The sequence below is a fragment of the Ovis aries genome, chromosome 1 (assembly GCF_016772045.2).
Source record: "Ovis aries strain OAR_USU_Benz2616 breed Rambouillet chromosome 1, ARS-UI_Ramb_v3.0, whole genome shotgun sequence".
In the NCBI taxonomy this organism is placed as follows: Eukaryota; Metazoa; Chordata; class Mammalia; order Artiodactyla; family Bovidae; genus Ovis; species Ovis aries.
The window spans coordinates 95444881-95472832 of record NC_056054.1 but is presented as its reverse complement, the minus strand read 5'-3'; the positions used below and the strand labels follow the sequence as shown (position 1 = coordinate 95472832).

Sequence of the window (27952 nt, the reverse complement as noted above, 5' to 3'; positions counted from 1 at the left end):
AGCCAATGGTCATATGAAATAAGATCAAAAGTGACATGAAGTATCACATTTTACAGGAGTGGCACTAACCTTGCAGTGAGGCAGACATGGCTTTGAACCCCAGCCACGCTTCTTACAAGAGGCATGGCTTTGACTATTTCTAATTTAGGTTTTCTTATTCCTAAAATGAAGATTATGGTCATTACCTAAAATACTTGGGAAGATTGATACCAGATTAACACTATCAGGTGTTCAGGAAATATTCTTGCTGTTGTGTTCTTGCTACCACTAAAAATGGTTATTTCCTGAGCCTATGGTGACCAGAAAATGTCAATGTTATGTGATGTCATGAAATGTTAGAATAGTTCTAAGTAATAATCTGTAAATTTCTATACTAGATAAAGAGTTAGTATTTAGCATTGCTAACTTGACCAATTAAATGTGAACCACTTTACCAGCATCCTCTCCTTTAATCCATATAATGTCTCTGAAAAATATGCTGATGTTGGCTCCATTTTGCAGATGAGGAACTAGAACACAGAGAAGGTAAGCAATTTGCCTAAATCACCTGTGGAGTCAGAAACTGAACTTGGACAGGTTAACTCCAAAGCTCATGTTCTCAATCCTGCATTCTACAGCAGTATTCCTCATTATATACATTCAGTAGATGGATAGATATAGATACACACATCTGTATCATTGGCTGAAAGTGTGAAAGAGAAGAACTTAAAGATTAGCATGGACTTCTCTCTGAAATATATTATTTTCTGCCTACCATAAAAAGATACAAATATAATTATCATCTTCTCCCAAAAGCCCTAGACACGAGTCAGAAAACAGCTAGCAAACTTTATATTCATCTGAAAATGAGAAAACTGTGTCCCTTACAGTTAGGGCAGTACAAGGTAGAAAGTACCCAATGATTTTAAAATATGCATTGCTGTTGTTCAGTCGCAAAGTCATGTCCTACTCTTGGTGACTTCATGGGCTACAACACACCAGGCTTCCCTGTCCTTCACTATCTCCCAGAGTTTGCTCAAATTCATGTCCTTTGAGTTGGTGATGCCATCCAATCATCTCATCCTCTGCCGCCCTCCTCTCCTTTTGCCTATAATATGCATTATACAACTGGAGTGCATTGTTGCCAGTTGGGATCTGCAGTAGCAAACATAAAGTTTGCTTGTATAAGATGTTTCTAAGAGACACCATTTGTGAAAGGAAGCAGAGGGGAAGCAGGAATGGGCAGAGAGAGTAGGCGAGCTATGGTGGAGACACCACAAAGTTCCACTGGCAGGGGCTCAAGAGCCAGTGTCATCTGTCCCAGTGTCCCAAGTCGGGGAGCAGGAGCCAGATCAGTGTATCTCTGCCTCAGCAGAACAGTGAAAGTCAGGCAAGGCATCTCTTTGCAGTTGAGGCAGGTGCTAGAAGAACAGACATCTGGAGGCTGTTTGCCAGCTTCCCTCCCCACAGGTGGGGAGCAAGTCCTGTCTTGAAGAGAGACCTGGGCAGTGCATCTCCATGCCCACCACACCTTCACGCACACATGTGCAGCTGGGGGTTTAGAGCTCCTCTGAACCATCTGGCTACAGGAAACAAAGGTCTCAGTGTTCTTTCAAATTGAAACACTTACTAGGACTAAATTCTTTCTGTGTTTCCGGCTCTAGTCCACATACCTAAAACTCTTCTCTACTGCTTTGCCCCCTTTGGATAACAACTGAGTCCTTAATATGACTTAACAAGCTTCCCGGTATGGTCCCTCACCTTCTAGCCTTGCTCCCAGCACTCTGCTCATTGGTCTCTGAGTTCCCTTGTGTCCAGCACACCTTTCATCCATGTTTCCCTGTACCAACCTGTCACCCATGGCTCCCTGTACCAACACACAAAATCCAGGCTCTGGCATTGCATCCTCAGGGGAAGCAGACCACATCAGAACCCTCACTACAGACACCAGTGGTCCTTGGCTTATCTTAAACCTGCAGTTTCTAAGGGAACAGGACCTGGGGTCATCTTCCTGCATGTACCTGGGTCAGATCACTCCTGACATTAGCTTTTGACTCACAAATGTGTGACTATGGAAGGAGCATCACTGCTGAAGGAAGACAGTCTTAGTCCAGCATCAGCTCTGGCACATGCTGAGTGACTTTGGGCAAGATACTTACCTGCTCTAAGCCTGAGTTTCCTCCAGGATTGTTATAAAGATTAGATCAAGCAAATGAGATAAAACTTTCACTTTTAAATAATCAGGCTTTTGATGGTGATCACTGGGGTGTCAAAGTAAGCAAACTTGGGATTAGCCAACCAGCTGAGCAAATGATGGTGCTCTGCCTTTGTGTGTTCAGGTTATGACAACTCGAGAAGACAAAGTGATCATCATTGAAAAGAAAGATGGTACTCGGATCGTGGATCATGCTGATGGTACCAGAATCACAACCTTTTATCAAGTTTATGAAGATCCGACTATTTCTTCGGAGGATCAAGAGACAGGTAAGCTTTAATTTTTCTGGCGGACTACATAGAGTCTCAAAGAGTTTGACACGACTGAAGCAATGAAGCATCAGCAGCAGACGGTTAGTATTGTTGTGTTCCAGGTACACAGCAAAGTGATTCAGTTATACATATACATGTACTTATTCTTTTTCAAGTAGATGACAATATTCTATGTCTTTAGGATAGGATAGGTGAAAACTTCACTGATTTTTCAAAACACTTGTAAGAAAAACAGTTGGCTTTTTTTTAAGAACTCAAATCAACCAAAGAATACCTAGGCAGTCCAAACCAGAACCAATGAGGACCTTTATTATGGTCTTTATCCTCAATTGACATAGAAGTGATAACAGCTCTAATTAGCTAATGGATAGTAATAGTGCTTTTCCTATTTTTGCCACTAAAAAGCTACAACCTGGATTGGTATTAACTAAAAGTTAATAATCATGACTCAACTGTACTGAGCAATTAGATTTCAGACCTGTTTCCTTTGATCCTCAAGGAATCCAATTTTCCTACATAGACCTCAGATATGTCCTCCTTCAATTCTGACAGTTCTCAGAAAAGCAAGTGACAGCTGCTAATGAACTTGAGACTGTTCATATTATCTAAAAGCCTAACACCCTTCCTAAGCAAAATTAAGACAAAAATTTTGAAAAAAAAATTTTATTCCCTGATTCACTTTTGTTTAATTCTAGGGTTTATTTGTTGAATGTATTAAATGATTCACTGCCAAATTAAATGCAACAAAATGGCAAGTGAGTAGAAAGAGAGGAACCTTTATACCCTGTTAGAGTGAAAATTTACAAAGCCACTTGGGTGAGCAATTTTAAAATATCTGGTGAATTGAAAAGTGCATATCATGTGATACACTAATTATCCATCTGGGTATATATAGAAAGATACTCTTGTTTTGTTTTTATTTTTATTGGGTTATAGGGGATGGTTTGGGAAATATCTTTGCAAGTCAATTCCCCAACAGAGAAATGTCCATTCTAATTTTCCTGGGATAGCTTTCAAAGCTTTTTCCTTTTCTTGGGAAAGACACTCATACATTTGCACAAAGAGATAAGTACAGACATGCTTCTTGTAACACTGTGTATAATATTAAAATATTGGGAAAGCATAAATGTCCATTAACAGCAGAACAGGAAAATAAAATGTGGTTTATTCTTACAAAGGGATACTATGTAGCAATTAAAATAAATGAAGTACCCACAAATGTACCTATTTACATAGGCACATATATATCAAGATGGCTAAAGGCCTCAAAACATTAAGTGAAAAATTCAAGTGTGTATCAGTTGCTCAGTCATGTTCGATTCTTTGGCAACCCCGTGGACTGTAGCCCACCAGGCTCCTCTGTCCATGAAATTCTTCAGGCAAGAATACTGGAGTGGGTAGCCATTCCCTTCTCCAGGGATCTTCCTGACCCAGGAATCGAACCCAGGCCTCCTGAGCTGCAGGCAGATTCTTTATTGTCTGGGCCACCAGGGAAGCCCAGTAGTATCATACACAGGGTGATATATAACTTATGTAAATTTAAAGCAACAAAATATTTCTGATATATACATTTATATAAAAGTATTATACTGGATTGTGAGAAAAAGAAATAAACTCAGAGATAGGGAGAGATGTGAACTTTACCTGTAATTTCTCTCTTACGTACATGTTTAAAATGAAGCAAATATGGCAAAATATTAATGAGTGTAAATTCTGATTGGCAAACATGTATAGTTAAGTTATATTTTGTGCTTTTCTGGATGTTTTCAATTTCTCAAAAAGAACGGTGAGGACAAAAATGGCACACTAAACTAATATACCTTCTCAAACAAGGGCTCCGAGTTGATATAGCAGTAGCCCGTACGGCAGCCCCAAGGAGTGAGTTCTCAGCCAGGCGGTCGGCAGGCAGGCGTGTTCCCCTTGCCTGCATCCTGTCAGACCTGCTCCTTTGCATCTGCCCACAGCCGAAGGTCCTCAGAGGATCGCCAGGCAGGTGAAGTGCATGCGGATTGAAAGCTCGCACTACGCCACCATCATCACCAACTGCGAGGACAGTAGCTGCTGTGCCACCTTTGCGGACGGGACGTCCATCATTGCAAAGCCACAGGGAACGTACCAGGTGGGTCCGAGCAAGATGAGGGGTGCCAAAGGGAAGTGTCGAAGTGTGTTTGTGACTGAGAAAGCACACCCATCTGGGGCAGTGAACATTCCTGCCACATGCCTGGCTGTTGCTCTCATCTCAACTGATCTTGGAATACACTTCTCAATATCTTTGCATTTATTTACTTTCTTTCCAAAATCCATCGCAGAAAATCAGTGTCCTCCCTGTCTTTCAGTACTTTGGTATCTGGGGATCAAAGTGACACTCCGGAGTGTATTTGCTGGGGATCATTTAGTGGTAGGTGATGGGCACTGTCGGTGTGAGGAGCACTCAGTGCTGGGTCCCTTCCCGACCAGCTTCACTTGCTGCCTCCTCTTAACTCATTCTCACTCTCCCGCCCTTCCCACCTCCAGTCTGTCCCCACTTTACCTTGTATCCCCGTGGGATGGAAGGACACATGTGTTCTGTGTGGTCTAGGGGGAGAACTAGCCCAAGCGAAGCACAGCTGTGTCTTTGGAGGGCTGGGGAGGAATGCTGTTAGCAACTCCTCCACCTCCTTGCATTTCCCCATTAAACACAATGCCCCAGGCGCAGCCTGCAGTCCCTCCAGTCTTAGAGGGATTTGCCTTTGCCTTTCTACTTGCTGGAGAAGGGACACAAGTGCCAGGATGTCACATCCAGGGTCACAGGATACTGAGGGTGCAGAGGCAGAAGGTAATGGACAAAGACTTCCATAACAAATGTTTGTTACTGTGAAAGCTACTGGAGCCAGTTTATCCCTCCCTTCTCTCCTGATACTCCCTCGTACTGTGTAGATCCTTGTGGGACAAGCAAGGTGCTGAAAGTGAGAGATGACCAAGAAAGGCTGCAGTTGGAGAAATGGATGCTTTTTTTCCCTATATAACATTCAAAATATCCAATTAAAAAAAACTTTTATTTTATATTGGGGTATAGCTGATTAACAATGTTGTGATGGTTTCAGGTGAACAGAGAAGGAACTCAACCTTACATACACATGTATCCATTCTCCCCAAACTCTCCTCCCATCCAGGCTGCCACATAACATTTAGCAGAGTTCCTATGCTATCAGAATGTTCATTTTTTAAGAAAGTATCCATATTTCAGTACTGCCTGTCCTACCAGATGTCATAAAAATCCTTGATGCTGTGATGAGGCCTTATTTTTATCACAGCCCTAGACTCTGCTGGTTACAACTATACAGGCAAAGAAATTTTAGCACCAATGTAAGTTACCACTGAAGGAAGAGATGTAACAGAAAAGAGATCCAATCTGGAGACATTCAGTGTCTGATACAATTGTGTAGCTGCATCTTTGCCTACATCTCCTGAAACAGTTATTGCACCTCATTGAGAAACACACACATCTTAGCTCCCAATTGGGGAAAAGAACTCCAAATAAGCTTAGCAACACTTATTTTATAGTTCTATAATTTTATAGAGTTGAAAGCTGGCATTCACAAACACCTTCTGCCCATCCTAATTGGCCTTGGCACATGTGTCATTACTTACTCACCAGCATAAGGATATTGAGCAGTGTGATGAGTGAGGCTGGATTTTAGGCAATGTGAAAGAGAGTGAGAAAGAGCTTGATTTTGGCCACTGCTATACCATAGCATGGAGAAGGCAATGGCACCCCACTCCAGTACTCTTGCCTGGAAAATCCCATGGACAGAGGAGCCTGGTAGGCTACAGTCCATGAGATTGCTAAGAGTCAGACAATGACTGAGTGACTTCCCTTTCACTTTTCACTTTCATGCATTGGAGAAGGAAATAGCAACCCACTCCAGTGTTCTTGCCTGGAGAATCCCAGGGACGGGGGAGCCTGGTGGGCTGCCGTCTACGGGGTTGCACAGAGTCGGACACGACTGAAGCGACTTAGCAGCAGCAGCAGCATACCTTAGCAGCACTAAAAAGATTAATTAAAACATCAAGGAGGAGGTAGGTGTAACAGCCATTGTTGTCTATGATTATCAGCCAGTTCAGGTCAGTTCAGTTCAGTCGCTCAGTCGTGTCTGACTCTTTGCGACCCCATGAATCGCAGCACGCCAGGCCTCCCTGTCAATCACCATCTCCCGGAGTTCACTCAGACTCATGTCCATCGAGTCCGTGATGCCATCCAGCCATCTCATCCTCTGTCATCCCCTTCTCTTCCTGCCTCCAATCCCTCCCAGCATCAGAGTCTTTTCCAATGAGTCAATCCTTCGCATGAGGTGGTCAAGTACTGGAGCTTCAGCTTTAGCATCATTCCTTCCAAAGAAATCCCAGGGTTGATCTCCTTCGGAATGGACTGGTTGGATCTCCTTGCAGTCCAAGGGACTCTCAAGAGTCTTCTCCAACACCACAGTTCAAAAGCATCAATTCTTCGGCACTCAGCCTTCTTCACAGTCCAACTCTCACATCCATACAGGACCACAGGAAAAACTATAGCCTTGACTAGATGGACCTTAGTCAGCAGAGTAACGTCTCTGCTTTTGAATATACTGTCTAGGTTGGTCGTAACTTTTCTTCCAAGGAGTAAGCGTCTTTTAATTTCATGGCTGCAGTCACCATCTGCAGTGATTTTGGAGCCCCCCAAAATAAAGTCTGACACTGTTTCCACTGTTTCCCCATCTATTTCCCATGAAGTGATGGGACCAGATGCCACGATCTTCGTTTTCTGAATGTTGGGCTTTAAGATAACTTTTTCACTCTCCTCTTTCACTTTCATCAAGAGGCTTTTTAGTTCCTCTTCATTTTCTGCCATAAGGGTGGTGTCATCTGCATAGCTGAGGTTATTGTTATTTCTCCCGGCAGTCTATGATTATAGTATTTCACAATTGGGGGTGGGAACATCCACCCAGTTGGGAGGTTTCAGAGAGACAAGAAGACAAATAATGGGTCTCTTGTCTCCCATGGGAAATCTTCCTCTGTCCTTGGATCTAGGAACAGAAACTTGTTTCCCTAGACCAGAAGATTGTCTTCCTGGGGACAGGGATGTGTGTGTGTGCGCACGTGCACACTGGAATAAGATTTTGACTACTCTTCTATACCAATCTGAACTTGACTCCTTTGGGAGAAGTTAAAGAAATGTAATAAGCATTCTTAGGAATACTGCTGAAAAGGGCTTCAAAGGTCCTTTTCCTTATCAGCAGTACCATAAACAAACATCATAATGGAAGGAGGCTTATCCTCTACTCAGTGTGTGAAATCAGTTGAAAGAGGAAAATTTTATATTAAACTCTGAGCAGTTCTATTTGCCAACTGGCTGCTATATTGTACATACGTACTGCTATGTACGTGTGTATATGAGTCATTGCTCTATTTGTCGTGTTGAATCTGTATGTTTCAGCATAGCTGTTTTTCCAGGCTAACTTCCTAGAAGGAAAGCCGTCTCCTTTTTACAGGTTTTCTTTTTGGCTTTTCTAGGTGGTGCTTCACCTAGTGTATATGTCTCAGTTCTGGGAATGTTAGGCCATCTTTTTCTGTCCAGAGCAGCTTTCAGTAAATTACAGTCAATCTGACGTATTAAAAAGCAGAGACATTGCTTTGTCAACAGAGTCCGTCTAGTCAAAGATGTAGTTTTTCCAGTGGTCACGTGTGGATGTGAGAGTTGGGCTATGAAGAAAGCTGAGCGCCGAAGAATTGATAATTTTGAACTGTGGTGCTGGAGAAGACTCTTGAGAGTCCTGTGGACTGCAAGGAGATCCAACCAGTCAATCCTAAGGAAAATCAGTCCTGAATATTCACTGGAAGGATTGATGCTGAAGCTGAAGCTCCAATACTTCGGCTACCTGATGCGAAGAGTTGACTCATTTGAAACAACCCTGATGCTGGGAAATATTGAAGGCAGGAGGAGAAGGGGATGACAGAGGCTAAGATGGTTGGATGGCATCATTGACTTGATAGACATGAGTTTTAGCAAGTTCTGGGAGTTGGTGATGGACAGGGAAGCCTGGCATGCTGCAGTCCATGGGGTTTCAAAGAATCAGACATGACTGGGCCACTGAAATGAACTGAACTGAACTGATAGTTTGAGTCTATTTTATTGAGGACCTATGGAGCCTGGGAAAATAACAAATTCAATTAGTCACCAGTGTCTACACTTAAATATGCCTGAAACCACAGAGAAGCCTCAGAATTAGTCAAGGTCCAGGGAGAGTTCTCTGGCCTGGCTAATGGTAAAGAGTGAATCGGAGAAGCTTCCAGAATGATGGAGTAAGACCCTTCAAAAATCCACTTACTGCTCTCTAAAACCAACTAGAAAACTGGAACTATTGACAGAATCAACCTTTTCAGAAGTCTGGAAATCAACCAAATGACTATAATGATATGAAGATTAAAAAAAGAAAAAAGACAATCTTGGGAAGAACAGCAAGAATTGTGATTTCACTTGCCACATTCTTCTCCCCTCCCCCAGCTCCAAGGTAGCCTTGAACATCAACACTCTCACGTGCATGATAGCAGTGAAAACCAGCAGGCCAGCAGCCATTGAAAGAAGAATAGATCTAGAGCTCCCCAAAAGATCCATCACAAAATGTCATTATTTGACCTGTCTGTCCATTTTCTAGAAATCTCTATTCAACAAGGGTTGTCTTTATTTGGTCTGATTCTGAACTCACTCCCTACAAATAGACTTTTCCCCATAGGAGGTGATAATTGAACATTATAGCTGTTGAAGTAGTGACAAAAACCAAGAAGCTAAACAAAAGAGTTAAAAGGGAAAGGAGAATGAGAAGTCCATAGAGGGCTTTGATAAGCTCTGACATATTCTCTGGAATCTAGAAAGCCACGCTCCTGTGAAAGGCTATGAACAGGTCCATAAAAGGACTCAGAAAGCCCTGATCTCTCGCTCTTGCTGATCAAAAAGCTCTGCACAAGCAGGGAGTGCAGGGTAAGGTGGAATTAAAAACTTGCTACTACAGCATTGAAAACATTTGCCAGTATGCGCATAGAGCCCATACAGCCCTCAGCAAAGGCTGAAAGATCTATTAGTGCAAAGTACTTAAGAACATATCTGCCCAGTTATGAGGAGAACTCTAAGCCTAACAGGCAGATTAGCCCCACGCATGACAATATAAACTTTAAAGAAATGGTTCAGGGGAATCACTGAACAAATAGCAACAAGAACAAAAATAACAATAACAAGTCCTGGGGCAAGGATCTAATTTCCAGAGTTGTACATAATACTATTTTAAAGTATCTAGCTTTCAACAAAAAATTATAAGACATGGGGGAGTGAGGAAGAGGGGAATTTTGGCCCATAAACAGGGATGGGAAAGGAGGAAGCAGTCAATAGAAACCATCCCTGTGGAAACCCAGACTTTGCATTTAAAGAGACAATTTTAAGTCAGCTGTTATGTTTTAAAAAGTGAGAAGCCTTGTGTAAAGAACTAAAGCACAAAATGAGAATGATGCTTCGTGAAGTATAGACTATCAATACATAGAAATTATTTTTTTAAGAACCACATAGAAATTCTGGAGTTGGAAAGCATAATAACTCTAATGAAAAATTTGCTAATGAGGCTCAAGATCAAATTTTGGCTGGCAGAAGAAATAATCAGCAATTATTTGAACTGGCTTGAAAATAGATCCGTTGAGATGACACAGTCTGGGGGAGAGAGAGAGAAAAAAAATCAAGAAAAATGGACAGAGCCTCAGAGGGTACCATCAGGCATACTAACACACGCACAACGAGAGCCTGAGACGGAATGGAGAGAAGGGCTGGAAGATTATTTGAGGAAATAATGGCTTAAAACTTACCAAATTTGATTAAACTATCTACAATTGCAAGAAATCTCAACAAACTTCGAGTAAGATAGACTCAGAGATCCACACCTAGACACATCACAGTCAAATTGTCTGAAGACAAAGTCTCACAAGCAATGAGAAAAGGCTCATCAAATGTGAGAGACCTCAAAAAAAAAAAACCCTAAAGCACAACATTGTTAATCAACTATATCATAATTAAAAATTTTTAATTGCCGTATCCGATAAGACTAATAGCTATTTTCTCATCAGAAAACGTGGAGTCAGAAGGCAGTGAGATGACATATTCAAAATGCTTAAAGCAAAAGATCATCATCCAAAAATTCCTCTTTTCAGTAAAATTATCCTAAAATGAAGAAATTAATATAGTTCCAGGGAAACAAAAACTGAAAGAATTTGTTGCTCTTAGACATTCCCTACAAGAAAATCTAAAGGGAATCCTTCAGGCTGAAACAAAAGAACACTACACAGTAATTCAGTTACACATAAATAGTACTGGTAAAGATAAAAATATAGGTAAATATAAAAGACAGTATACATGTATTTTGTGACCTTTTTTATTTAAAAGGCAACTACATAAAACCACTATTATAAAAGTTTATTTATGTGCTTATAATGTATAAAGATGTAAGTTTTGACAATAAAACAAAGAAGGCATAGAGCTACATGGAGCAAAAATTTTGTATAATAGTGAAATCCTTAGTATCAATCCAATCTAGACAGTTATAAATTAAGATGTTAATTGTAATACTCAAGAGACACTGAGAAAATTACTCAAAATATATAGTAAAAGAGTGAAGTGAAATCGCTCAGTCGTGTCCGACTCTTTACGACCCCATGGACTGTAGCCTGCCAGTCTCCTCTGTCCATGGGATTTTCCAGGCAAATAGTACTGGAATGGATTGCCATTTCCTTCTCCAGGGGTCTTGCCAACCCAGGGATCGAACCCGGTTTTCCGCGTTGTAAACAGACGCTTTACCCTCTGAGCCACCAGGGAAGCCCATAGTAAAAGAAACAAGGGAATTAAAATGGCACACTTGAAAATAATCTATTTAAAACAAAAGAAGGCAGTAATGCACGACTAGAAGGGAAACCAAAGACATAAGACATATATAAAACTGGAAAATGCAAATCTTTTTTTAAAAAGTCTTTATTTTATGTTGGCATATAGCCAATTAACAATGCTGTGATAGTTTCCGGTGCATAGCAAAGCAACTCAGCCACACACACATACATGTAGTCATTCTACCCCAAACTCCCCACCCATCCAGGTTGCTATAGAACTTTGAGCAGAGTTCCCTGTGCTATGCACTAGGTCCTTATTGGTTATCCATTCTAAATATAGCAGTGTGTACATGTAGATTCCAAACTCCCCATCTCTTCTGTCTACCCTTTCTTCCTGGTAACCATAAGTTTACTCTCTGTGAGTCTGTTTCTGTTTTGTAAGTAAGTTTATTTGTATCATTTTTTTAGATTCCACATGTAAGTGATATCACCTTTCTCTCTCTCTGTCTTCACTCAGTATGACAGTCTCTAGGTCCATCCATGTTGCTGCAAATGGCATATTTCTTTCTTTTTAATGGCAGAGTAATATAATTATATATATATATATATATATATATATATATATATAATTGTGTGTGTATATATATCTCCATTGTATTCATGTCCCACATCTTCTTTATCCATTTCTCTATGGACACAGGTTGCTTCTGTATCTTGTCTATTGTAAACAGTGCTGCAGTGAACTATGGGTGCATGGATCCTTTCCCATGTTTTGCTCTGGATATATGCCCAGGAGTGGGAGTCCAGGGTCATATGGTAGCCCTATTCTTAATTTTTTAAGGAACCTCCATACTGTTCTCCCTAGTGGCCATACCAATTTACATTCCCACCAGCAGTGTAGGAGGGTTCCTTTTTCTCCAGCCCTCTCCGGCATCTATTATTTGTAGACTTTTTGATGATGGCCATTCTGACCAGTGTGAGGTGATAGATACCTCATTGTGTTTTTCATATGTCTTCTGCAAGTAGACCCCTTCTGTTGGCCCTTGCTGCACGGGCTGGGACACCTCTCCCCAACCCCTGCCACCACCTGCCACAGAAAGTTAAGTCTGAAGAGTAGGGGAAGAGAGAAACATGGCTATGAAGAGAAGGATCTACCTGGAACTGAGGAACCAGACTCTGGCAGCTATTTGAGAACTTGTCCTAGGCAACTGCAAGTCAAATGATGGGAAAATTGAGGACTTACTGGCTGAATTTGTGACCTTTGAACTCCTCAGTTTAGCAAATGTAGGCTTGATTTCAGTTTCAAATCTCCCCAAACTACCTAAATTGAAAAAACTTGAGTTCATATTAGCATAAAAGCTTTTTAAATTTCACACATCTCAACTGAAGTGGAAATAAACAGAATAAAGTATTGATACACACTACAATATAAATGAAGCTTAAAAACTTTATGCCAAGTGAAAGAAGCCAGACGCAAGAGGCCACATATCACATGCTTCCATTTCCATGAAATGTCTGAAATAGTCAGATCCATAGAGACAGCAGATCAGTGGTTGCCAGAGACAGGGGAGATGCAGAATGACAAATGGCATCAGGGTTTCTTTGCAGGATTATGAAAATGTTCTGGAATTAGTGATAATGTTTGCACAAGTTTTCGAATACACTAAAGTCCACTCAATGAACACTTTAAAGGGGAGAATATATGGCAAGTGAATTGTATCTCAAAGAGGCTATCCAAACCAGAAGTCATTATACAAAAGCTATTACTTCAGGTCTGTGTCAGCCACCAGAGGAATGAGGAAAAATAAAACTTCTAAAAGCATTTGTCCCATTGCTGTTGACCCCTTTGAAGATGCTCCTTGCCCAAAAACATTAAAGGATTTCAAGAGTTTTGAATAGGGCCAAGTGTGTTTACTTAACATATGCTTTTAAATACTTTAATTAAAACCTGAAAAAAGAAGGAGCACAGATTGCATTACTTGGAAGAAGTATTAAAGTGAGTAGATAAAATATGAGATGCAGGAACAATTTTATCCTAATCATTATTTGCCTCCTTGTTAAGTAGTCTTTCCCAAAACTTACATCCTCTTTTATTTTCTTCCTGAAAACACAGTTTGTGTCTCAAGTCAATGGATAGTATTTTTCCTTAAATGATTTTCTAAATCTCTCAAGTCAATCAAGAAATTTTGAATAATTTATCTCCTTGTGTGACCCTTTCAGGTGTTACCACCAAACACAGGCTGTCTTCATATTGCTAGGGACTGTTCAGCTATATATTGCCATGAATCAAGCAGTGACATATACCATCCTTTTCAAAAACGTGAGCAGCTGAGAGCTAGCAGGTACATCATGAAACACACATCAGAGGTTATCTGCGAGGTCATGGATCCTGAAGGAAATACCTTTCAGGTAAAGTGCATCATTAGTATGGAGAGAGAGGCAATGGGTTTGCTTTTGAGATATTTCACCCTAGAGAGCTCCCCAATAGCTTTTTATCTTAGCTGCCTTGGGATCCGTTATCTACTTACCGTCAGTGCTTTGGACAACAGCAATTAATGTCAGTAGCTTTAATTCTTGATTATGCTTCATTAGGGGATAGCAAACCCAACAATGAGGATGGTTGAAATGTTAAAGCCAAATAAATAATTAGAACAAAAGGGGAAAAAGTTACTAAACATCTAAAAATAATGTCAACAATGAAGAATAATGTAAGAACGCTCTGTATCTGGGTTTAAGTGAGAGAAAATACACAAGACAGCAGGCAAGTCTGTTCGACTAGGTAGAGAGTCCTTAGAAATATTATCAGCGTGAGGGTTCCAGGAGAGCTGAGGATGGGGAGGTGGGAAGCCTGGTGAGTTGCTTAGCTAGTCAGTGGTAGAGCTCTGTATTCTGTTTCTCTGTCCTTCCTCTTATTGCTAAGCCAGGCAGTGACAAACCATGGTCATTTGTTTATATGGGCCCTTGAGCTAAAAACGCAGGCTGACTGCATTTTGCATTTGTAAATGGTTGGGAAAAATCAGAAGGAGAAGAGTATTTCATGACCCAAAAAATTATAGGAAATTCAATTTCAGTGTCATTATATAAAGTTTTGTTGGAACATAGCCATGCTCATTTGTTTACATATTTCCTGTGGCTGTTTTTGCATATAATGGCAGCATTGACTAGTTGCAACAAACTCTATGGCCTACAAACCCTAAAATATATACTATCTGGCCCTTGACAAGGAGTGGTCCACCAGGCCTTTCTCTAGGCACACTTTTTCCACTCCTCACCCCTTGGTGGAATTTCATGTGTTGGTTGGTGGGTGGCGAAGTTACTTTTTAGATTTGAAACCCTGACAAAGAGTCCCCAACTTTGTATGGGATGCAGACAAGGCCTGATCCAAGTTTGTTTTTCTGTGCTAAGTAAGTGAGACTCTTCGCAGCCTGAGTTCAGGCTACTAAGAGACTTTGATTTACAATGAACTGAAATTGAAACCCAAAGCCCAGACCCTCTAAGTTGAGATATCTAAGCCAAGCATTACTCTAGGCTTTGATGTTCTTCTTGTGCCTTCCCTTCAGTGGCCTTTCAGCCTAAACCACACTCTGTATCTCGACAGTAGCAATAGCTAGGAATGTACTTCTCAGAGTGAACCTCAATCTGTTCCCCAAGGTGGTCTATCCATGAGTCCCTAATTCTGTGCTTAGAATCCATACTCACTCTTAATATTTCAAGACAACTGTCACATGAGTAGTCTTTCCTTCATGTTTAAATTCCCAGTTCCCTGAACTTATCCTCAGAAGATAAGATTGTCCCCTGGTGTGTCCCCTGCCATCTAGTCACCTTCCTCTGATTGTATTCTGGTCTGTCTTCCCGTTTGTTTTCACATTCTCGGTGTAGTTTGTCAGTGAAGATGTGCTCCTAGGTTTTTACTTTTATTAATGCAGTCTCTTGGGGCTTCCCTGGTGGCTCAGCAGTAAAGAATCCACCTGCCTATACAGGAGATGTGGATTTGATCCCTGGGTTGGGAAGATCCCCTGGAGGAGGAAATGGCCACCTGCTCCAATATTCTTGCCTGGGAAATCCTATGGACAGAAGAGCCTGGTGAGCTACAGTCCATGGGGTTGCAAGAGTCAGACATGACTTTGTGGCTAGACAACAACAAAATACTTAGGGAATAATACCTTATACGTAAATATCTTTGATTTTCTGAATATCCAAAAGATTACCTGCTTTCTCAAATGAGATCAACAAAAATGTAAGCTGTATGGCTTTTTTTTTTTTTTTTAGTTGCTTATATACTGTGTCCCTTAGGTCATGGCTGATGGTAGTGCATCAACCATCCTACCTGAAAACAACTTGGAAGATGATTTAAACGCAAAAGCTGAAGGTTATGACAGTTTGTCATCCACTCACCTTCATAAGAATCATCTGCAAATCTATGGTGAACATGTCCCCAGGTAATATGATGAAAATAAAACCATGACTTTTATTTTCAGTTCCCAGTTTAAGGAGCATTGTAGTTGAATGTGTCAAGGGATTAGATTTTTATTTCTGCAAACAGGTTTTTTGTTATCTATGCTGATGGATCAGGAGTGGAGCTTCTTCGGGACAGTGACATAGAAGAGTACCTCTCCTTGGCATATGGAGAATCAACTACCGTAGTTCTTCAAGAGCCAGTACAGGAACAACCAGGTAGAGAGCCAGACTGGAAGTTGCTGTGTCCTTTACCAACTCTCATCCTCCATATCCAGTCTACCCTAATGTGGTCTCTATGTTTTCCCCTTTGCTCACTTTTCAACTCTGCTTTCCACCTGGCCATGTCAGCCTGGTTGTACAGTGATGTGTGTTTGTACCATGCTTTATCTAAGCATCAACCTACGTAAATTGTGTGAGTCCCTTTCCTACCTATAAGTAGATTCATATCTGCATCTAGGCTTGTTAGGTAGATTTAGTTATGCACCTAGGTTCCTACTTATGTGTTAGTTTCATCTTGGTAGCAAAAAACAAAAGTGAGGTATGTTTCCTAACTTCATTTTTTGTCATTTTGATGGCGTTGCCTTGATGAATTTAGTATAACAAGAGAATAAAGTAGATTTGATGTGTCAGTTAGAAATTCAACCTGAAATATAGGATAAGTTATGTATTATATTCATTGGGCATTTACATATTTTCATTAATTTCAAAGAAATTAGGGTATGACTAAAAAATAGAGACATACATTGCATTAGGTACGAACCACTGTATATGTAACATGTGTATTTAAGCACAGAAAAAACAAACTTTCATGTTATCCATGCACCAAAGCAATATGCTGTGTCTATCTAGGTTTATGTGTGTGTTTCCTTTTTTATCTTTTCTCTGATTGGTGGGATATATTTTGTATTCATTTATGAGTATGCCCACCTCTATGTGCAGTTGTATCTTTGAATGCATCCATGTACATGTGTGTGATGTAATAAATTTGCTCTTTCTCTATGAATATGGAAAGTGGGGAGCTCTGACTGGTTGTACAGTGTCTGTGTAGAACTGTGAGAGAAAAAGAATTCATCTGAAATTGCTTCAGTAGTCAGTCATTTAGCATCTACATGATAACCCACCATGTACCAAAACTTGGCTGGGTGTTAGGGATACAATGCTGAGCTAAGAGAGCAACAAACCCTACTTTCACAAAGCTTAGAGTCTAAGGAAAGAGATGGGCGTTAATTACATAGTCATGCAAATACCTGTATGATTATAAATTGGGATAAGGCCTATGGAGTAAAGGAATATGGTTAGATGTTAGAGCATCTAACAGGGGAGCCTGACATAATCTAGAAGGCTTTCCTGAAAACGCTCGAGCCAAGAACTGCTGGATAAGTAGGCACTAATTAAAATGGGAGGAGGAGCTTTCTTGGAAGAGGGAATACAAAGCAGGAAGCTTGGAACTTTGGAGAACAGAGGAGAAAAGGCCAAAGGAGCCAAAGTATAGAAGGGAAAATAGCCCAAGTTGAGGAGGCAGGAGAAAACATTAAGGCCTCAGTTTTATCATATAAGCGATGGGAAGTCAAAGAAAAGTTTACATGGTGGGCTAACATAATCAGTCACCCTGCCTGTGGAAGGAGGTTCATTCACAGAGTAGAGGTGGGAAGAAAAGTTCATTGTTGCTGAGGTCCAAAACAGGGTCTCTCTGAGGGAAATAGTCTAGGGTTGGGCCAGTGGAGGGGAAAGAGGTAGATGAACTCAAAAAATGTCTAGTGATAGAGCTGACAGGACTTGCATGTTGATTTCTGATCAAGTGGCCTAAATCCAGCTTTTAGATGTTACTCTGACTAGAAGACTTTCCTTATTAGACCCCAAGGTCCTTAAGCATTATTGCTGTGTCTGGCTTATCAAATGTGTTTAATATCTGTCGGATTTCTCAGAGTATTTCTGACGGGCGACTCTCTGTGACCCAGGTGCCCTGAGCATCACCGTCCTTCGCCCTTTCCATGAAGTGTCGCCGTGGCTAATGAAGAAAGAATTAGATACGATTGTTCCTCCTAATCTCCAGTCAAGGACGTGGGAGACCTTTCCCTCAGTTCAGGTACAAATTTTTCTGCTGTGAAGTTACCATATATGCATATCCATCCATCCACGGACCAGAGCTCAGGTCTTCTCCTGTATATTCACCTCTTTTCATTCTTTTATAAATTGTTAATGGGATCAAGGAGTTTTATATTTGAATACTTTGACGTTTGTAGATTTTGGAGAAATATACCTGACTAATCTCAATTTTACTTTTTTAGCCTACATTGCTGGTTTGAACATCTTCCTATCATATAAAAATATCTACTCTGAGTAACCCATTACTGATATTATGCAATATAGAAAGCTTCCTTTCTCCTAATATTTGCTAGTTTTAACACACAATCTGGGGTCTTTCACTTTCCCTTTGTTCTTAATTTATTAACGCACAAACTGAGTATGTAAGAATAACATGAAATATTAAATATAGGGACTCGGAATCTCAGTGTTAAAAAGTAAGCATTGTAATTTTATCAGCTTAGAGAAGCCTCACCTAAGATTTTTTTAAAGAATGAAAGAAAATATCTTGAGAAAGAATCATAAGGTCCTGCATCTTGCCAGATTTGTCATTTAATTTTGCAAGCAGTTTATGTAATATGTCCAGCAAATTGTCAAATGTTTAATTGTTAAATCAGTGAAGGCGTTGGTAACATGATCAGAGAAAGATAGTAGTGTGAAGTAAGGAGGATAATGTTTTTTAGTTATGATTATCTTGGTTTCTTTATCCAGTCTTATAGTAGTGGAACCACAGGTAATGAACACTTAAGATAGCAAAGATGTCCTAGCCCTCTGTTTTAGTTTGGTGCCTGTAGTCAACATGGTGAATGAAGGTGATCTGAATTCTAATCTTGACTTTATCAATTATTAATGTGGAATTTGAGACAAGTCACCCTGGATCCCTACTTCCTTATTTGAAAATTGAAAGCTCACACCAAATGGTTTACTAAGGCTATCTCCAAGTTGAATGTATTTATTGCATTATGAGAAATAATATACCACATTTGAGATTAATGAAGGAAGTTCCTTCTCTTCCTCCAAAATTCTTATAGCAGTGTCTATGCCATGCATGCACTGCTGCCGCTGCTGCGCACCAGATGGGCCTGACCCGTGGGCGCCACCCCCACCCGCCTGCCACGCGAGCGCAGGCCCCGGGCCGCGTGGGACCATGGCCCTGTACTGCACGGAGGAGCGCGGCCAGCCCCACTCTCCCGATTACCGCCTCTTTTTCAAGAATGTAGCTGGTCACTACTTTTCCCCCTTGCATGATATTCCTCTGAAGGTGGACTCTGAAGAGGAAAATGGCATTCCTACAAAAAAAGCACCAAATGATGAATATGAGAATGTGTTTAACATGGTTGTAGAAGTACCTCGGTGGACAAATGCTAAAACAGAGATTGCCCCGAAGGAACCATTGACTCCCATCAAACAAGATGTAAAGGATGGCAAGCTTCACTATGTGGCAAATATCTTTCCTCACAAAGGTTATGTATGGAATTATGGTGCCCTCCCTCAGACTTGGGAAGATCTCCATCGAAAAGATAAGAGCACAGACTGCTGTGGAGATAATGATCCTATAAGATACCAGAGGGAAAACCGGAAAACCAGTTTGCATTTAATGGAGAATTCAAGAACAAGGCTTTTGCTCTTGAAGTCATTAAATCTACTCACGAATGTTGGAAAGCCTTGCTTATGGACAAGTGTGATGGCGGGGCTATAAATTGCACAGATGTGCACGTATGTGATAGCCCTTTCCATTGCTCTTAAGAGGAAGCAAGATCATTAGTTGAATCGGTGTCGTTTTCATTGAATAAAGGAAGTGATGAAGAAGATCAAGTACAGCACTTCCTTGGCAAGTGACTAGAACATCTGAAGGCCTGCCATCAGGATCCCAGTCTCTAAGAACGCCGAGATTCAACCTCCCCCAAGTGCTAGAAACAGGCAGAATTTGCTAATTAACTTCCTGTTGAAACTTCTTTTTTTTTTTTTTCTTCAAGCTTTTTGCATATGCAATGTGTAAAAAAAATTGACATTTTTGAAAAAAAAAAAATTCTTATAGCTGTGACCTCTGCCCAGTGGAGTGACCCAGCCCAGGCAAGCTCCTGAGTAGCTGTCACTGACCTTGCATTTGATACTGAAGAGCAACTTAAAATGAAACACATCAAGCCCACACCATTCCTGAAAGTAATTACAAAAAAAAAAAAAGAGTTGTGCATCTATGCAAGGCACACATTTCTGCCTGAGAGATCCTGGGAAGATTCTGGCAGCATGCTTAATCTTGAGTAAGCTCAAAGACCACCCAGATCTATGGCTTGATTTTTTTCTCAAAGGATCTCTCCCAGCTTAATTCCAAATGTCTTGGGCTCTCTGTGGGTATAAAGATATGTGTGATTTATGTCTGAGAGTGTTTTGCCTATGTAGCCAGGACATGGAAACAACCTAGATGTCCATCAGCAGATGAATGGATAAGAAAGCTGTGGTACATATACACAATGGAGTATTACTCAGCCGTAAAAAAGAATTCATTTGAATCAGTTCTGATGAGATGGATGAAACTGGAGCCGATTATACAGAGTGAAGTAAGCCAGAAAGAAAAACACCAATACAGTATACTAACACATATATATGGAATTTAGGAAGATGGCAATGACGACCCTGTATGCAAGACAGGGAAAGAGACACAGATGTGTATAACGGACCTTTGGACTCAGAGGGAGAGGGAGAGGGTGGGATGATTTGGGAGAATGACATTCTAACATGTATACTATCATGTAAGAATTGAATGGCCAGTCTATGTCTGACGCAGGATGCAGCATGCTTGGGGCTGGTGCATGGGGATGACCCAGAGATATGTTATGGGGAGGGAGGTGGGAGGGGGGTTCATGTTTGGGAACGCATGTAAGAATTAAAGATATTAAAATTTAAAAAATAAAAAAATAAAATTAAAAAAAAATAAAAATAAAAAATAAAAATAAATAAAAAAATAAAGATATGTGTGTGTGCTAAATCACTTCAGTCATGTCCAGCTCTTTGTGACCCTGTAGACTGTAGCCCACCAGGCTCCTCTGTCCTGGGAATTCTCTAGGGATTCTCTAGGGAAGAATACAGGAGTGAGAGGCCATTTCCCCCTCCAGTGGATATTCCCAACCCAGGGATCAAACCGATGTCTCTTGCATCTCCTGCATTCTCAGGCAGGTTCTTTACCACTAGAGCCACCTGGGAATCCCAGGTAGTCTCATGCATTTGGCATAAACAAGGCTTCTGCTGCATCACCATGGAAATAGCATGGCTTAGCATTCCCTTAAATGCTATCCAGTAGGACATCAGGCAATGGCACCCCACTCCAGTACTCTTGCCTGGAAAATTCTATGGATGGAGGAGCCTGGTAGGCTGCAGTCCATGGGGTCGCGAAGAGTAGGACATGACTGAGCAACTTCAATTTGACTTTTCACTTTCATGCATTGGAGAAGGAAATGGAAACCCACTCCAGTGTTCTTGCCTAGAGAATCCCAGGGATGGGGGAGCCTGGTGGGCTGCTGTCTATGGGGTCACACAGAGTCGGACACGACTGAAGCGACTTAGCAGCAGCAGCAGCAGCAGGACATCAGGACATTTTAAAATGTCCTTATTTTTGGTAACACATATAAAGAGGTAAACTTGTCCAGTTCATTCCCAATTTTCCTTATATTTGCAAAACTTTTTGAGAGCAGGGATCCCTTTTTTTAACTGTTATATTCACTAATGAGAGGTTCCTAGCATATAGTGTCTCAGTTCAGTTCAGTTCAGTCACTCAATCGTGTCTGACTCTGCAACCCCATGCAATGCAGCACGCCAACCTCCCTGTCCATCTCCAACTCCCAGAGGTTATTCAAATTCATGTCTATTGAGTCAGTGATGCCATCCAACCATCTCATCCTCTGTCATCCCCTTCTCATCCCACCTTCAATCTTTCCCAGCATCAGGGTCTTTTCAAATGAGTCAGTTCTTCACAACAGGTGGCCAAAGTACTGGAGTTTCAGCTTCAGCATCAGTCCCTCCAATGAACACCCAGGACTGATCTCCTTTAGGATGGACTGGTTGGACCTCCTTGCAGTACAAGGGACTCTCAAGAGTCTTCTCCAACACCACAGTTCAAAAGCATCAATTCTTCGGTGCTCAGCTTTCTTCACAGCCCAACTCTCACATCCATACATGACTACTGGAAAAACCATAGCTTTAACTAGATGGACCTTTGTTGGCAAAGTAATGTCTCTGCTTTTTAATATGCTGTCTAGGTTGATCATAACTTTTCTTCCAAGGAACCAGCGTCTTTTAATTTCATGGCTGCAGTCAGCATCTGCAGTGATTTTGGAGCCTAAAAAGATAAAGTCTGTCACTATTTCCACTGTTTCCCCATCTATTTCCCATGAAGTGATGGGACCAGATGCCATGATCTTAGTTTTCTGAGTGCTGAGTTTTAAGCCAACTTTTTCACTCTCCTCTTTCACTTTCATCAAAAGGCTCTATAGTTCTTCTTCACTTTCTGCCGTAAGGATGGTGTCATCTGCATATCTGAGATTATTGGTATTTCTCCCAGAAATCTTGATTCCAGCTTCTGCTTCATCCAGCTCAGTGTTTCTTATGATGTACTCTGCATAGAAGTTAAATAAGCAGGGTGACAATATATAGCCTTGATGTACTCCTTTCCCGTTTTGGAACCGGTCTGTTGTTCCATGTCCGGTTCTAACTGTTGCTTCTTGACCTGCACACAGATTTCTCAGGAGGCAGGTAAGGTCGTCTGGTATTCCCATCTCTTTAAGAATTTTCCAGTTTGTTGTAATCCACACAGTCAAAGGCTTTGGTGTAGTCAATAAAGCACAAGTAGATGTTTTAATGGAATTCTCTGTTTTTCGATGATCCAAAGGCAATTTGATCTCTGGTTCCTCTGCCTTTTCTAAATCCAGCTGGAATATCTGGAAGTTCATAGTTCACATACTGTTGAAGCCTGGCTTGGAGAATTTTGACCGTCACTTTGCTAGCGTGTGAGATGAGTGCAATTGTGTAGTAGTTTGAGCATAGTGTCTACATAATAAGTATGCAGTGGAATGTTAAAACATACTCATTTCTTTGATGGTGGTTTTGCTTATTTTGGTAACAGAAAAAAACTCCAGGACCTCCGTTTGGCACTCAGATTTGGAAGGGCCTCGACATTGGCTCCAAACAATTAGTGAACACTCCAGCCCCTATACTGGAGAGCCCCAATGTGCTACAGATACGCCAGTTCATCCAGCATGAGGTCATAAAGAATGAGGTGAAACTGAAACTGCAGCTTTCCCTGAAGGTAAGGAATTGCAGGTAACCTGACCAAAAGAATGGGGCAACCATTCCTCTTGGTTTCCTAAGGAACCTGAACTTACGGAATTGTACCAATATTTATTTAATGCAACACATGAATGCCAGTCTTCTAGGGGGTAGGAAGGTGAATGATGGAAAATGTTTCATGGTTCTCATAAGGTAGAGGAAGTATTAAGGCTCCAAAGACATTGAGAAGATAAGTACCTTTTTTAAATTTTATTTTTATTTTTAATTTTTTTTAACGTTATTTTACTTTACAATACTGTATACCTTTTAAATGTGATTGCAGTATCGTTGTCTTCCTTTCTCACTCTACGGAAAACTGATCTAGTAACCTCTGGAAAAAGGTAGAACTGCATATTAACCTGATACTTGTCCCTAATGTAAGTTATTTCCTAGTTTTTCTCCTTCTGTGACCAGGCATGTTGTATTATATAACACTTCTTGAGCATTTCTGACAGACTGCTGGCTGTGTGTTTATCAGTGGCAACTAGTTACTTGTTGAAAATGGGAAGCAATAGTATTCCCTGAATAATCTTCATTCTTCCATGGAAGAAAAGGATTCTGTTAGTCTTTGGAAACAGTCTGAGCTTTGTTAACATATAGTTCACTATTAAGCATCTGTGCAATGTCTCGCTGTCAAGTGGGTCAACTCCCTCAGAACATGGCCGTGTGTGGTTAGTTTATGGTTATAGAGCCAATACTTGGCACACAGCGGGGGACTGTTATTCATGAAAATTCAAGTATTTATGGTTTTCAGCAAAGGCATGAACTGAGCAACTTGCATTCATAAGTATCATCTTAAAGACTATACCTGCAAAGGACCCTAGAAATCATTTATCCCAACTCTGTCCATTTTATTGATGAGGACACTGAGTGAGAAGCTGGGCTTCTCTGAGGTCTTCAGACAGTTCTAATGGCCTGTGGCTCTTACAGCTTTACTCTTGAGCTTTTCAGGTCTTTGCTTATTAACGTATTAAGGAAAAGCCTTTCCAGATTGCTTGACTAGTAGCTGGTTGCTGAGCATTGTAAACTTACATATTCTTAACCTTTTTGTAATATTTCCAGTTGCTGTTAACTATTTTGTATCTCTCTCTAGCATACTTCTGTGTTTTATTGATTTCTTTTATTCTACTGACTTAGGACTATATAAACCATATTCTCAAGAAAGAAGATGAGTTGCAGGAAATGACAGTTAAAGATTCCAGAACTGAGGAGGAGAGAGGCAACGCTGCAGATCTCCTCAAGCTGGTTATGGTGAGAAAGAAATGTTTTCTAGTCCAGTGTTTTTTACTTTTGTTCCAGTATTCAATGCATCAAGACAAAATATTGCAAATAACAGCTATATCTGTCACTTTAATGAAGCTTTTTCTCCCTCCTTATAATTTCTTGTTTCTGTGGAACCCTGGTTCCTTATATGTATCACATTTTGTAAACGCTTTTTGAAAGAAAGTGAAAGTGAAGTCTCTTAGTCATTTCTGACTCTTTGTGACCCCATGGACTCTTCTATCCATTGGATTTTCCAGGCAAAAATACTGGAGTTGGTTGCCATTTCCTTCAGGGAATCTTCCTGACCCAGGGATTGAACCCAGGTCTCCCACATTGCACGCAAATTCTTTTACCATCTGAGCCACCAGGGCATCCCAATATGATGCTTTTTAGTCTCTTCCTTAACTCATGAATAATTCTGAAGGCTCTTAAATAAAAGTTTTTATTGTCTTCAGAGAAGCTGGCATTCATTGGAATGTATGAATTAATAAATGAAATTGGAAGAAGGAAGAAAAAGCAATTTCTACAGTTAAGTGTAGAATGATTTCCACTTTTAGAAAGTTGCTAAATGAAATAAATGACTAAAAGAAAAATCACTTTTTGTATCAGCATTAAAAACTAATTCATTTTACAGTAGTTTCCATAAAAGATCAATTTGCATATATAAAGAAGAATCTTGCTAAACAAAGTAAATTTTGTATGTAATATAATAATTACTATTAAGGAACTCTCTCTTCATTTCAGTCTTTCCCTAAAATGGAGGAAACTACAAAAAGTCATGTTACTGAAGGTAATTATACTTAATATTTTTCTGTAAAATAGTTATAGATTTCAAAGAAGCAATCTTAAATACACTTCTCAGTTATTCTCTCATCTGATAGCAAAGTAGCATATACATATTTCTGTCGTCATATTGGCCATGTTGTACTGTAATGACATTTATATGCTTTCCTGTCTAAATTGTGAGAGTCTTAAAACCATGATTGCCTCAAATTCATTTTTATCACATGTTGAGTGAAAAATGTTGACATTTGGCTTTTAAGTTAGTGTCATCTTGCATTTAGAACATAGCAAACATACAGGAAGGAAGCAGTCAACCAAATAACACCCTACCCCTAACACACACAGACACATACACAAAACTCTGGAGCAACTACATAGGTATAACAAAAACCTTGCCCTGTTTTACACTACGTGTAGCCCAAGCAGTCTACTTTCAGAAAGTAATTTATTTGGGGCTAGGTCAGGAAGCAACAGTTAGAACTGGACATGGAACAACAGACTGGTTCCAAATAGGAAAAGGAGTACGTCAAGGCTGTATATTGTCACCCTGCTTATTTAACTTATATGCAGAATACATCTTGAGACATGCTGGGCTGAAAGAAGCACAAGCTGGAATCAAGATTGCTGGGAGAAATATCAATAACCTCAGATATGCAGGTGATACCACCCTTATGGCAGAAAGTGAAGAGGAACTAAAAAGCCTCTTAATGAAAGTGAAAGAGGAGAGTGAAAAGGTTGGCTTAAACATTCAAAAAACGAAGATCATGGTATCTGGTCCCATCACTTCATAGGAAATAGACGGGGAAACAGTGGAAACAGTGTCAGACTTTATTTTTCTGGGCTCCAAAATCACCACAGATAGTGATTGCAGCCATGAAATTAAAAGACGCTTACTCCTTGGAAGAAAAGTTATGACCAACCTAGATAGCATATTAAAAAGCAGAGACATTACTTTGCCAACAAAGGTCTGTCTAGTCAAGGCTATGGTTTTTCCAGTGGTCATGTATGGATGTGAGAGTTGGACTGTGAAGAAAGCTGAGCACCGAAGAATTGATGCTTTTGAACTGTGGTTTTGGAGAAGACTCTTGACAGTCCCTTGGAGTGCAAGGAGATCCAACCAGTCCATTCTAAAGGAGATCAGTCCTGGGTGTTCATTGGAAGGACTGATGCTGAAGCTGAAACTCCAGTACTTTGGCCACCTCATGCAGAGTTGACTCATTGGAAAAGACTCTAATGCTGGGAGGGATTGGGGGCAGGAGGAGGAGGGGATGACAGAGAATGAGATGGTTGGGTGGCATCACTGACTCAATGGACATGAGTTTGAGTGAACTCCTGTAGTTGGTGATGGACAGGGAAGCCTGGCGTGCTGCAATTCATGGGGTCGCAAAGAGTCTGACGCAACTGAGCAACTGAACTGACAGCCCCAGAAAACTTGGTTATATAGTTTCATAGTTCATAGAAGATAAGCAGTGGAGAATTTTTGTGGTTTGGGGTTTTCTTTTCTAATTTGACCGTATGACAAAAGTCAGAAACTGGCAGCCACGGGCTCCATTCAGCCCACAGACGTGTTTGCATGTCCTGCGTGGTGTTGGCTTGCACAGCTGTGTTTGTTGTTTTTTATATGAGTCTTCCTCTACCATACAGTGACATGTAGCTGAAGGTAATTAGCAGCTGCCCCTCCAGGACTGCCATGGACAAAAGGGTCCATCAAAGCCCCCAACATCTCCTGGTCCTTACAGTCTGTTGTCACTCATTTTGTGGGTGGCCTCTTACATTAGGGTTGCCGGATTTAACAAATAAAAATACAGAAGACCTAGTCAAATTTGAATTTCAGAGAAACAACAAATTTTTTTTTTATTGTGAGCAAGTTCCAAAATAACGAGGAGCATGCTTATACTAAAACAACTGTCATTGCGTCTCTGAAATTCCCATTTGACTCGATGTCCTACACTAGTAACCCTACAGTGTAGCATTTGAATTTTTAACCTCTGGTGTGAGGGAACAATCGGTGAACAGGTAAATGCACAAGTTGCCCAATATTGAAGGATAAACCAAACGTATTTTTCAAACAGACAAGCAGATGCAGGAATCAACAGTCTTGCATGTTTACAGCTGCCCTGACCCATTAATAGTGGTGATCGTAAGTCATTGGTCCCCAAAGTACTTCCTAAAGCACTAGTCTATGACATGGTTCCAGAGGAAAATTAGTTTTATAATAAAATAAGTTTGGATACTGCTGCATGATGCCTTATTTTCTTAGACAGCCACAAGGTACATGAACTAATTAAGGGTTCAGAAAAGTCCTAAAGTAATGAAACATATTTAACCTTGTATAAATCAGTATTTCCTAAACTCATATAACCATGGGATATGGAACCTTCCTTCCTTTTTTTATCTCCTGTTAACATTTTGCTGAGACCATGTTGTGGAATAACCTCTGAGAATCACTGCCCAAATTATCAAACAACCATCATATTGTATTCATATCCTTGGATTCAGACCCTAAGATATCTTTTTAAAAAAAACACAATTTCAATAAGATATCTACTTTGGGGGAGTTTTGGTGCTTCAGATGTGAAGAAACTCATATAGAACACTGATTCCCCTGATGATGTGGGACAGATGAAGAGTTTGCCACATTTTACGTTTTGATTCTAAGATGTGTGTTTTCTAGACGGATATTTCATAGAGCTACCTGGTTTCCTGT

The 27952-nt window shown here is 40.5% G+C and overlaps 1 protein-coding gene and 1 pseudogene across 4 annotated transcripts in view; both read left to right on the top strand.

Moving 5' to 3' along the window:
- Window positions 1-27952, top strand: part of SPAG17 (sperm associated antigen 17) — a 259499-nt gene that overhangs the window by 188581 nt on the left and 42966 nt on the right. For all 4 annotated transcript variants that reach the window (XM_060401722.1, XM_060401717.1, XM_004002384.5 and 1 more), the window contains 9 exons: window positions 2319-2463; window positions 4431-4585; window positions 13558-13746; window positions 15631-15776; window positions 15881-16011; window positions 17754-17881; window positions 22997-23179; window positions 24337-24450; window positions 25207-25252. In XM_060401722.1, the coding sequence (XP_060257705.1) occupies window positions 2319-2463; window positions 4431-4585; window positions 13558-13746; window positions 15631-15776; window positions 15881-16011; window positions 17754-17881; window positions 22997-23179; window positions 24337-24450; window positions 25207-25252 (1237 nt within the window). The remainder of the gene's footprint in view (window positions 1-2318; window positions 2464-4430; window positions 4586-13557; window positions 13747-15630; window positions 15777-15880; window positions 16012-17753; window positions 17882-22996; window positions 23180-24336; window positions 24451-25206; window positions 25253-27952) is intronic.
- On the top strand, window positions 18914-20560 carry LOC105610670 (inorganic pyrophosphatase 2, mitochondrial-like; annotated as a pseudogene).